Source organism: Mastacembelus armatus, chromosome 13, assembly GCF_900324485.2.
Source record: "Mastacembelus armatus chromosome 13, fMasArm1.2, whole genome shotgun sequence".
In the NCBI taxonomy this organism is placed as follows: domain Eukaryota; kingdom Metazoa; phylum Chordata; class Actinopteri; order Synbranchiformes; family Mastacembelidae; genus Mastacembelus; species Mastacembelus armatus.
The window spans coordinates 857,257-869,347 of NC_046645.1; the positions used below are offsets into that span (position 1 = coordinate 857,257).

At 41.9% G+C, this 12,091-nt stretch overlaps 2 protein-coding genes across 2 annotated transcripts; one reads left to right on the plus strand and one right to left on the minus strand.

The window, feature by feature from the left end:
* Positions 1-596: 596 nt before the first annotated feature.
* Positions 597-2,574, plus strand: rbp2a (retinol binding protein 2a, cellular). Its single transcript, XM_026293062.1, has 4 exons — positions 597-712; positions 1,669-1,847; positions 1,962-2,063; positions 2,415-2,574. The coding sequence occupies exons 1-4, from the start codon at positions 640-642 to the stop codon at positions 2,466-2,468; spliced, it is 408 nt and encodes a 135-aa protein (XP_026148847.1). The 5' UTR covers positions 597-639; the 3' UTR covers positions 2,469-2,574.
* Positions 2,575-7,807: 5,233 nt separating this feature from the next.
* mrps22 (mitochondrial ribosomal protein S22) lies at positions 7,808-11,541 on the minus strand. Its single transcript, XM_026292664.1, has 8 exons — positions 11,399-11,541; positions 10,532-10,680; positions 10,282-10,446; positions 9,994-10,137; positions 9,292-9,375; positions 9,017-9,162; positions 8,804-8,912; positions 7,808-8,233 (listed from the first exon to the last, which is right to left on the minus strand). Exons 1-8 carry the CDS (start codon positions 11,523-11,525, stop codon positions 8,141-8,143), a joined length of 1,017 nt encoding a protein of 338 aa, XP_026148449.1. The 5' UTR covers positions 11,526-11,541; the 3' UTR covers positions 7,808-8,140.
* Between the last annotated feature and the right edge of the window lie 550 nt (positions 11,542-12,091).

A 12,091-nucleotide genomic window follows, 5' to 3' on the forward strand; every position in this document is an offset into this window, starting at 1 on the left:
CCAGTCAACCAGGGAGCAGGGATTTCCCTGCTGCCTTTATCTGCTAGTTTCAGTTTATTTATTGCTCAGAAAGTAGGATCCTACATTAATGATGAAAAACTTGTTGTTTCCTTTGATGCACCTGCTATTCTGGTCATTTCTTCCTTCCCTTTCATTATTATTAGTTTTTTATTATTATTATTATTATGTTGTGTGTGTCATTACATGTGGCATTTTTAAAAAAAGGTGTTTTGTCTTTTGTTAATTCGAGAACATGTTCACATTTGACATAAAGAATGAACTGTGGTCTAGTAAGACGAACCAGCCAACTAGAAACTTTGCAGGAATACCAAGCACCTCACACACACACACACACACACACACACACACACACACACAAGGTCCTGAGGGCATTATCAGGCGGACCCTGTCCTGTGGTCCACACACACACACACACACACACACACACACACACACTCAAACACTGTCCTGAGGGAATTATGAGGCGGACCCTGTCCTTTGCGCCACACAAACACACATGCACACACACACCCACACACCCACAATACAGTGTATATAAAGGGCTGGGCCCTTGAACTCTCTCAGTTCAGCAAACAGACCCAAAGGCAAACTGCTCCTTCCACTCAACACCAGTCAAAAATGCCTGCAGACTACAATGGACGCTGGGAGATGGTTAGCAATGAAAACTTTGAGGAATTCATGAAGGCCCTGGGTAAGTTTGGCTCTCACTGACAGTTTGCAACCCTCATTAGAAACATGCCTCAATTAGAGGCTACGCTTAAAAATGTAAAGCAAGCAGGGAGGAGTGAGACAGCAGCAGAGTGAGTGAGGGTGAGCGAGACAAAGAGGAGTTATGTGGCACTGCTTCATTTCCTCATTGAGCGGCTGTCGGGCCAAGTTAACCTCCACTCTATGAGCGGTTACTGTGCCAAATAAATATTGATTCGGTCTTTTCTGCATTTTCATCCTCCTGATCTGCAGAAAAGCAGGACGGATTCCAACCCTGGATCAGGCAGTGGAGCAGCTCGTCACTTCAAAACCAAGAATAAAAAAAAAGAGCACTGCAGCTGGCTCTTCTTTTGACGCATCATTGATCAGGCCCAGAAACACTTTCATTATTCACAGCTCTATCTGGAATTCATCAATTCATAAAACAACCCAGCTACAGTCCACTCACACAAAGTCCGGGAAATCCTGAATACATTCACCTCATTTTGCACTGAGTGAATAAGGAAATGACATCCTCAGGGAAGTGGGTCAGAAATATAATTTAGATGGGTAAATATAGGAGCCTCATCTATAAGAGTGATGGAAAGAAATTGAATCTTCACTTTAGGGCAAATGGGATATGAATATCTAAACGGCCAGGATGGGTGGTTCATGTCACAAAGGCCAAATGTTGAAATGGGTGAGAAACTCATTTAGGCCTCTCCTCTAACTGAGAGGCAGGTATTTTTATAGGGTAAATGAGACTGTCAGGGCGTCAGCAGGGGAGGAATCATAATAAGTGTCCTGTGGTGTCGTTTGCTTTGGTGTGTATGTGCACATAAGGATTAAGTCAGCACATAAAACCAGAATGAGAATCTTCCTTCCACAGGCCGTAAGACCGAGGACTGACTGACTGTCTCCAGCACTAAATCCTGTTCTTTTTTTATCACATGCTTGCAGATATTGACTTCGCCACCAGAAAGATAGCGTCCCACCTGCATCAGACAAAGGTGATCGTCCAGAACGGAGACAAATTTGAAACAAAGACCCTGAGCACCTTCAGAAACTACGAGGTCAACTTCACCGTGGGAGAGGAGTTTGAGGAGCACACAAAAGGCCTGGACAACAGGAAGGTCATGGTAGGAATGTTTTCTGAATCCCTTTATTGTTATTTATTATTAGTGGTCTTGTTCTGACTGATAGAAACATCATCATATACACTCTGTCCATTTCTTTGCATGGTGAAATAACAGACACTGGTTACCTGGGATGGGGACAAGCTGCTGTGTGTTCAGAAGGGGGAGAAGGAAAATCGTGGCTGGAAACACTGGATCGAAGGAGACTTACTACACCTGGTGAGAGAAAGCACAAGACACGGGATGACACGTACGACACAAGCGTAAAATAAGATTTTGACATTTTTGCTGGGAAATGAAATCTTCCTGTGTGACCTGTGCACAGCTGCACGTCAGGCCAGTTGCAAAAGAAAAAGACCTTCCTCTGTCTTTAGCTGCTTTATGAAATCTTTCTCAGCCTTTATAAAGATCCTACTGATTTGCCTCTTATCTTTAGGCAAAAACAATGAACAGATAATGAATCACTATCTGAGATACATGGATCTGAGCTCAGCCGGTTTATGGAACTAAAAGGAGATATGTGTTGCATCATGCTGGACTCGGTTTAAAGGTCTTCAACTTGTCTTTCAGGAAATCACGGTGCTTGACAAAGTCTGCCACCAAGTATTTAAGAGGACTCAGTAACATCAAGAAAACTTTGTCTGCACAAAACTGTCAATTGTTGCATGTTGCTGTGTATTTATAATGTAATTGTGAAACCTATAACAAATAAATTGTTTTATTCAATTAATTTGTTATTGAAATGTGTGTTTAATGATGTAGAATCACATAAAGACATATCCTCTAATAAAATAAAAAAGTCAGAATCAGATAAAGTCTTATCTTCACTAGGTCACATTTGCTTTATTGAACCTGATTAAGACTCAGAATTAGCAGGTTGTTTAAATGAAGCCTGTATTGTTTGGACACTAGAACATATTCACACACATGTTCTGCTTCTCTGGCACAACTTGAGCTGCTCCCACAGGAAACTTTGGAGAATCCATGTCCCTGTGTCAGGTCAGATAGTGGAAGAGGGATTTAAACTGGAAATAGCCTATTTACCTTCAAAATAAAGGCCTTGAATTCATAGGTATAAAACCACAGAATAAAACAAAATTGAAAATGTATCATCTATTTATTATAAATTATTACATTACTCATATATGTATTTTGTATATATCATGTATTTTCATTTACAAATATACAGTAAGTATTTTACATTGTATTACATTAAGCTATATTTATTTCAGCGCTTATATGAACCTTTGTCCTATTTGCACCATAGAGTTTTTAATGATGTTCTCCATCTGGTGTTTGTATAGTTAACATAAAAATGTTATTATTATATAACAGTGCTAACTGTGTATAGATACAGAGAGAGTGGCTGGAAGCTTGAGTCTAATGTCTTGAATGGATGATAAATATCACAGCTTTTATTTTTTCTACATTATTCCCTCTTTATGCACCTCTAAATATTAGTTTATATAGGCTGTAGTTTCAGCAGTCACATTTCAGGCATTAGATAGTGTATTAAAGAACAACACCACTCCTCTCACTATGATATAGGAACATCTGAGATCCACAGAGTCAGTGAATAATCTCAGTAATTGTTATTCAACTTTAAACTGCAAACAGCTCTTCCAGTTGTTAAAATCCATAAACCATAAAAAACAAATCCATGCACCTCATCCTCAGGCAGGGAGATGGCAGCCATGTCCACGGACCCCAGTGGGAAGGTCATGGCAGCCATGTCCACAGACCCCAGTGGGAAGGTCATGGCAGCCATGTCCACAGACCCCAGTGGGAAGGTCATGGCAGCCATGTCCACGGACCCCAGTGGGAAGGTCACGTGAACTCGCCATGCTGAGGTGCAGCAGGTCAACTTCAAGGCCATAGGAGAGACTGAGGTCAGGGAGGGAGAGAAGCTGGTCATCAAAGACATGAGCAGCTGTGAGATCTACCTGTGGGCCTGCGTTGATTTGTCCACAATATTTAGTGACAGATTTTTATTTGACGTATTTCATCACTCGGAGCATTTCTAAATGTGTTTGCACAGCTGTTTATGAGCGATGGCTGTAATTGGAAGGGGTCATGACAGACTACCTGCATGCTTCCTAACTTTGTTTGCTGTGTTTCGTGTCTTTGTGTATTTGTAAATGTGCAGTGGTGCGTGGACATGGGGAGTATTTCCTTTATACCTCCATGACGCTGAGGAACAACAGCTTGGGATCAGCTCTTGGGCTTTTTCTGAGGATATGATTCCTCATTAAATGTGATGAGAGTGAACAACTTTCCAATCAGGTCAGGTCCATGATAGTTGACATTATATATCAGGTACATCACATCATATTAGTTATTTAAGAACCAGACTCAGCTGTTATGTTGGAGGAGAAACCATCACCACTGACCACATGCACAGGTTCAACGCATTAACAAATGTGGACTTAGAAAATATATAAGCCTCTCAGTTTATTCATAAAGTGCAGGAGCAGCAGCACAAAAACTAGTGTGTCCCAGCACCTGCACATTGGAAATCTCCTTAATGTCAGATCAGTCTTTGATATCAATTCCTATCCTGAAAATTAAAAATACTAGAAAATATCTTTAAAATAGTGCCTTAAAGATGTTTTTTTATCAAGTGGAAGACATCTGCATCTATGCATCAGCTTGGCTGGATCCCCGAGGACAACTCAGAGCCAAGGAGCTAAATGTCATCAGCTCCTCCTGCTGCAGCTGCCATGAGGACGGACTTTATCATGACGGACAAAGTTGTGCCTGCAGTCCCTAAGGATCAGAGGATCAGAGGATCAGAGGATCAGAGGATCAGAGGATCAGGGAAGCACACTTCTTGGAGAAACAGGTATATTTTCCCTCCAAACTTTGTGCAACTCTGTGCTTTTCTTTCAGCCTGAACTGAGTTTAATTGAGACTTGGGATGAATGCATAACAGAGCGTCATGGAATAAAACCTCAGGGCAGAATTCTTGCATGTTTCTTTTCAAAGGTTTTTATCCAGGGAATGGTTTTGTTTCTCATGCAGCCTGTTACACCACCCCACTGTTTCACATTCACACATTACTCACTTTTCTTCTTTCTTAGTCTTTTCAGCCACTGTGCTTCTCTCACTATACGGAATTAAAATGTTTTTATTGTGTATATGTTTGTATAGTGTAGGGCTTCAGACACGAGGCCTTAGCTGTGTCCACTGACCCAGAACACAAGTTCGACCCTGCACTGCAACTTGGAGAGCTCAAGTTAGCCTACTGACCGGGTTTGGGGGCAGAGGTCAGCACAGTTAAAACAATTCCAGAGAAAAATCACAAAAATCCTCTGCTAAAACACGTATTGCAAACTCACTTCACTTTTTGCTCACATTCCAGTATTTTATTTTATATAGTTCAATGCATTTAATGGCCATTTTTGTCCATCAGTCTAACCTCAGTGACCCATAATGGCAAAGTAAAAATATCTTTCTAGAATGTTTTGCTATTAAAACCATCCATCCATCATCTAGACCCCCTTAGTCCTAACCAGGGTCCCAGGGATCTGCTGGAGCCTATCCCAGCTCTCTTTGGGTGAAAGGCAGGGGTCCACCCTGGACAGGTCCCCAGTCCATCACAGGGCCACTATTAAAACCAAAAACTGAAATATTTTATTTATAAAAGTATCCAGGCCCTTTATTTAGTACTTCATAACAACCAACAATTACAGCTTTGGACACATGGCAGAGTCTGTCAGTGTCTAAGGGTCTCTCAGTTCTGGTTTTTATTGTTGTACCTTTGAATAATAATTAACAATAAACAATTCTGGACTTGTGCAAACACCGTATTAAGACTCTTCAGTTATTTTTCCTACAGTATGTAATCTGTCAGAGTGAGTCCCAACCCTGGCCTCCCATACTTAGCAACTGCTTCACACTGTATTGTTAAGGTTCATGCTCCTCTGTCCCATGATAATCTCCATTCCTGTCTCTGTGGCTGAGCAGCTGGCTGAGCTTGCCACTACAAAGTGCCAGTTTAGCCTGGCACAGGAGCGCCTGCACCAAGCCCAGGATTATGGGGGATTACGGCTGCTGGCCGCTGCCTCGGGAAACGCTGACATGATGGGAAAACTGACAGAGGAGGCAGAGAGGATGGCAAGACCAACATGGCCTCCCTCACCTATTTCATGCAGAACAGGTGAGGTGAAGGAGAGGAAGGAGAGGAGTGGGAGCACAGAGGGAGATGTCCAACTTTCAAAGAAAGAAAGTTTAAATTTTTCTCCTTTTTTTAATTCATTGTGTTTGTCATATTTTCTGTACTTGCCCAGGTTAGAGAAATGTCTGGACCTTCTCATCAAAACAGATCGCTTGCCAGAGGCTGCATTCCTGGCAGCAACATATCTGCCCAGCCATGTGTCAAGGTAAAACTGTCTCTGTTGAGTCCACAGTAAATGCCAGGGTGATGTCCGTTTGAATAAATTAATTATATCTGTCTAGGTCCTGCAGAGCCACTTTGCCTGTTTATGGTTCCCAGAGGACAAAAATTTTACAAGGTCAAACTCTAAACTAGTGGAAGATTTATGCTTTTCCTAAAAAACTTTTTGGCAATGATAATATATTTACATTATACATCACCAGAGTTGAACTCTGTTCTTTATCTCCAGGGTGGAAGGAGAGTCTGTCCAAGGTCAACCAGAAGGCAGCAGATGCTCTGGCTGACCCCACCTAGCACAGCAACCTGGTCCCTGGCCTCCAGCAGACCCTGGCTGAGTAGTACCTAGAGGAGACTCATATCAAGGTCAGTCCTGCTGCAGAAAACTCACTCATCATGGTATCCTTACTCTACAGCCAAATGTAATGTTCTGGAGGAATCTGCATGCTCTGTGTTGAAAGAATAAGCTGCTTAAACCTGCATTCACCATGTTCGGCCACTTGGGAGCAGCAGAACGCAACACTGACATTTTGTCACCTTAAATTAAAGAGCTGAGTGAGGCTGCAAAGTCAAGTGAGGTTTTACTGAGGGTTTATCTCCACAATGACCCCTAATGTAAACACGGTCATATGATGAACCTTAAATATAAAAAATATTGATCACTCTGGTCATTCTATAAGCAGGAAGTGACGGAAAGCTTGAATGAAAACCTGTAGCAGTATCGGCAGGGACAAACAACCTGCACGTCCAGAAGCAGCAGTGCTGCAGGAACATAAGATTGATTATAGCTTGTGTTTCAGTAAGAGAAGAATCAATTCCAGGAGAACACAGTAAGCTAAAACAAGCACACTCTCTGCCTCTCTGAGCTGACAGCACTGGAACTGGTGGTGACAAACCATAATAAGCATCTCATCACTAACTTAGAGTCGGTCTCCATAGAGGAAGAGATTTTAGAGGTGTCTTACCAGAGATGGTACAATCAGATGTCAGATCTTCTTTTGATGATGTTCAGGAAATGCCTTCGGCAACTAATGCTGCGTCTGCTCCCTGTGGTTCCAAACCGTCTTTCACTGAGGCAACAGCAGAAGCCATCATTACAGCAGACGAGGCACCAGGAGAGGCAAGGTCCAATTTAGCACCGGTCTGACAGCCGATGGTGTAGAAGTGTCAGAATCTGGACACTGATTGGACCTGGACAAGCACCTGTTCATGAAGAACTGGGAATAGATGCAACCTTCTCAGGAGCCACAGTCGTTATAACCACAGCAGCAGGAGAGACTCTTGTTAGTGGGAAACCTGTTTCAGAAACAGCACCTTTGTCTCCCACACGCCACAACTTTAGGTTCAGAAATGCTGAACAAGACCAGGACCGATGCCCTATTCAACCTCTGCATTACTACGTCTCCTTATGTCTCCATCTCTAATACTTTGGTGCATGTTCATGTCTTAAAGTTACTGCTCCTTTGTGTTTAGCAACTAATCTGATGTGGCAGCTGCAAAGTTTCTGTGACAGTGTTTTTCTATAAGAGTGTGATCTAAAATAAAGGACACATGGCACTGTACCCCGGGATTTGAAAAGTCATCCAGCCTGATACATACAAGACCAGTTTTATTTCATGGACAACAGGTTTGACTACGAGTTACACAATACACACAGACAACGTTGCTTTATGATCAAATGACAAAGGGTTTGCATCATACAAAATGTTTTCAAAGCTATTTCTTTATATCAGTTGTGGCGAAGTATCCGGCCGTCCTCAGTCAACAAGCACATATGACTCTTCAATCCAAAAGCACATGCTGTTGGATTTGATATAGCAGAGGCAATTTTCAGTCTGTCCTTCTGTGGTTACTGTTCCTTGTTGTGGATGAATTTTTATATTTCTATCTAAGTGTGGGGCTATCAGGAAGCAGAGCTCTTAGTAGCCAACTGTTCATATGCCTGCAGGGCCAGCTCAATGTAGCCCGACCTCTGGGACTCCTTCTGGGCATAGATCTGCAGGGACAAGGGTCAAAGGTCAGCAATAGGGAAAGGGGGGGGGGGGGGAGTTACCTCAATTCTTCTGAGGTTGTGGGTGTGCACTCAACAGCTGAGAAAAATACAACTGCAGTTTTAATTGTACTTATGACTCAAACTCAGCTTAGTAAGCACTCCACAGTCAACCATGACAAAATGAGTGGCCTTGCGTGACAGTGACTGGAGCAGACATGCACACATCCGTATCTCCTGCCGCTAAACCTTCATATTAAATGGCTGTCATTCTCAATGCCCCTCTCCTCTGCTTCAAGGCCAAGGGGCTGTGAATGTTAATAAGACCTGATGTGTCCTGGGCTTGGCCCCACAGTTCCCACATTGAAGAAAAACCCAAACCTCTCACACAGGAAACCTAAGATGAGACAGACCTGACCTTCCAAGAGCTACACCGACTTCCCTAATACCTTCGGGACACAACTCATTTGACCTCGACAATTTCAGAATCAAACAGCAACGTTTTATACACACAAGTGAATAAAAGAAGAGAAAGGAGTCAACACACATTACTGTTCAGGGATGAGTTACTCTCACCTTAAGCAGGTCAATGCCAGTGGCCTGCTGGATGGCAGCTTCCTGGGCTGACTCACTGTGGGGGTGAACCATGTGGAACAGGGACACTAAGCTCACGGCATCCTGAAACCTAAAACCAGGTTTAAATTACTGAGAAAAGTCTGATATTCCAGCCTGAACATGACTTACAGAAAGTACTAAACACATGTGCGTTAATCACACAGACAAACTCACAGCTGTCTCTTCAGCATGTCCACTATGAGGCCGTCCACCCTGCGAGCATTGACCAGGTACCAGACCATGCCTCCAAAGTGTCTGGTGGAGCACAGCAGCTCGTACTTGCTCTGCTTGTCCACATCTTCATAGGTTACTGTATGTACCTACAGACAAATGCGCACTTGACAATAAGCTCAATGGTCTTCACATCAAATCCAGAAAACGTCAGTCCAACCTCGATATCGAGTGGCCTTGAGAAAATATAGGAACTGGAGAAATGTCAACAGTCTCACCCTGATGTATTCTGAAGAGTCTGGTTCAAACTGGACCAGACATTGGTCCAACACATCCTCATGCCGGTCCTGGGAAAACACCACCTAATAGACAGACAAGTATGAAGAGGTCATGGATTATGCTACATGATGAAACCTCTATTCAAGACTGTGTGGGTGTTTACGGACCTCACTTAACTACTTGTTCTTCAGTCTGACAAGTTTGTACATGCTAGAAAACAAAATACACCTCTGGTACATTGGAGATGATGTTAATGAATTAAAATGCAACAATCTACTGTTAACATTAAGTGCTTCTCCTACTGGACAGACAAACAGATAAACACAAAGCTAGTGAAACAGATTCACATGTAGTATTTAAAAAATAAAGAAATATAAAGAAATGCCAACTGATGTTTTGATGTTGGTGTCTTTAAATGCAAAATGTAAAGTCAATGTATAACTTGGAGAAAGAAGAAACTCAAAATGAACAGTTGAAAAATATAAAATGAAGATGGGTTTTAACTCATCAGGTACAACAGCACCATCATGTCTTTACCCTTATTGTCAGTGTCAGCTCCATGAATCTGACAGACTCTAGTTATTCATAGACAAAGCCAAATGCATATGAGCAGCTGTTGGTAAGTTACATCAGATCTGCTGGTTCAAGTTGGATTTAGCAACAGGCAGAGATAACAAATACATCCACCTTTCAGTTTTTACCTTGAGGTTCTCCTCCTGAAAGATGGGAGGTGCTTTAATTTTGCGTCCGTTCCTGGGGAAGTACACCTGAATAAGCCGGTCTCTCTCGTCCCAGGTCGCCTTTCTGAGGATCCCACTGGGCTCTCGTACGACAATAAACCTCTCCTGGGGAAAAAGAAAAGGCATATGGCAAATATAGGTGAGACAGACTTTAGCAGTGTTAAATTCCTGTGTCCATTTACAAATAACACTTCCATGTGAACTTATGTCTTCTGCTAATGCTATAAAAACAAAGCACCATGTGCCTACCCTGTGTGGGATGTTGTAGGTGATGTCTGTAAAGACGTATTTGGCTGTGTCCATGCCCTCCAGGATCTTATCCTCACACAGCACGTCGTTGATGGGCTTCCTCTCTGGCAGGACGGGGGGCATCTGCAGCAGCTTCTTAGCCTGCTCTGTAGCTACCTCCACCGCCTGGACACCCACAAGAGATTGGATGAAACAGGTGTAATTGTGTCGTGTGTCGAGACTATGAGAGACTATTATTATTAAAAGGCACCTGTTTCAGTTGTTCATCAGTCATGAGTTTATATGTGGGTGGCTTCAACTCCTGTTTAATGGGCCTGAACACTTTCTGCAGGTCCTGCCCTGTTATCCTGGAGAGGATATCCTGCACAGCTGGATCTCTGAAGTGGAGCTTTGCATCGTCTGTGAAGGCAATGAAGATTTGTCATGTGTTTGCATGTGTACATATTTATAAGACTTTGCATTGGATTGGAAAGTGAATATGAATATTGCACCACACATTGAATATTACACAGTAGGAAAATGTTCCACACATAGTGTTGCATGTATAAGAATTTATGGGACTTTGTGTCGCATAAAAATTTGGATATCACACTCCACTTAGAATATTTCACAGGTAAAGTTAACACACATGATGTTATTGCAGTAGAAAGAAAGAAAGGTCACTGTATTATTTAACTGTCTAGATTGAAATCTGCCAGTGTTTTGCTAACGAAGCTGCACTGTAAGGTCTAAACAGAAGTTTATTGCTGTCCTGTCCTAACCTGAATTAAATTAACACAACCCAAACTCCATAGTGAACTACAGCTGATTTACAATCGCAGGTAACGTTAACACATTTATCGTTAGTGCTGTCAAACCACTACTTTGGGAATTTATTACCAAGCTGCAAACACTTCACGGACTAATTCATTGCCGAATTTAGAGAAATACGCTAAATATTTCTAAAATATGTTAAACATTTCTCTGCAACGTTTGTACCTCTACCAGTAGCTTAGACAAACTTAAAGTACCTAGTTTTCTAATACGATTCCACACGGGTTTGGAACACGCTACAAGGTCAGCGCCCCAGCTCGGAAAAGGAGTCGACTCCAGTCACATGTGCTGCATTAAAACTCACCGCTGACTTGTGTTTCACTACAAAACGTCCTGACGACGCAAGTGACCGACATGTGCTTGTTCCTCGGGACATTTTTCACCCGTGAGTAGCAACGAAACAAGCACCGCGCCGAACCGAGCGCCGCCATGTTTGTTATTACCTCACCGACGCGACCTGACCTTTCACCTCACAGTGGGAGCCGCCCAAGTGCTTATGGGATATGTAGTATGTACAGCGTGCACATGTTATTTGTTTATTTTTGTTTCGGGCGGTTTACCGTGGGCCATTTTATCATCAAGCTAAACAAGAAGGTGAAGAAGCAAAAGTATTTTTAGAGTTTTTCATTTTTATCTGTGGAATTATTTTTTATTTTTATATGCAAATGTTTAACAATATAAACTAACAACAGAAAACATTTTTTATGTAATATGTTTAAAAGAAACAAGTCAGACAAAAGTCAGACATTTAAAAAATCACTAAAAATAGAGCAGAAAGTAACTGTGAAGTCATAAATATAATAAAGGTTCAATTACATTTGATCATCAAAATGAAACTGACTAAATATCATTATAAATTCAGCTGTATTCTTGTTGTTTTATTTCATATTTGGAATTCACTTACAATGTAATATTATTATAGTAGACCCAATAATAATAATAATACATATATACATTCATACATACTAAAAGTAAATGTCATGCTGATCACCAGGTG

What these genes read in the sequence shown, in the direction of transcription:
- rbp2a (XM_026293062.1), top strand. Translation starts at nt 640, where the DNA reads ATGCCTGCAGACTACAATGGACGCTGGGAGATGGTTAGCAATGAAAAC. An exon ending in GGAATTCATGAAGGCCCTGG is followed by an intron (nt 713 to 1,668) that starts GTAAGTTTGGCT and finishes ACATGCTTGCAG; the next exon opens with ATATTGACTTCGCCACCAGA. An exon ending in AAGGAGACTTACTACACCTG is followed by an intron (nt 2,064 to 2,414) that starts GTGAGAGAAAGC and finishes CTTGTCTTTCAG; the next exon opens with GAAATCACGGTGCTTGACAA.
- mrps22 (XM_026292664.1), bottom strand. Translation starts at nt 11,525, where the DNA reads ATGGCGGCGCTCGGTTCGGCGCGGTGCTTGTTTCGTTGCTACTCACGG. An exon ending in CTGATGAACAACTGAAACAG is followed by an intron (nt 10,447 to 10,531) that starts GTGCCTTTTAAT and finishes GTGGGTGTCCAG; the next exon opens with GCGGTGGAGGTAGCTACAGA. An exon ending in ACTCTTCAGAATACATCAGG is followed by an intron (nt 9,163 to 9,291) that starts GTGAGACTGTTG and finishes ATTTGTCTGTAG; the next exon opens with GTACATACAGTAACCTATGA.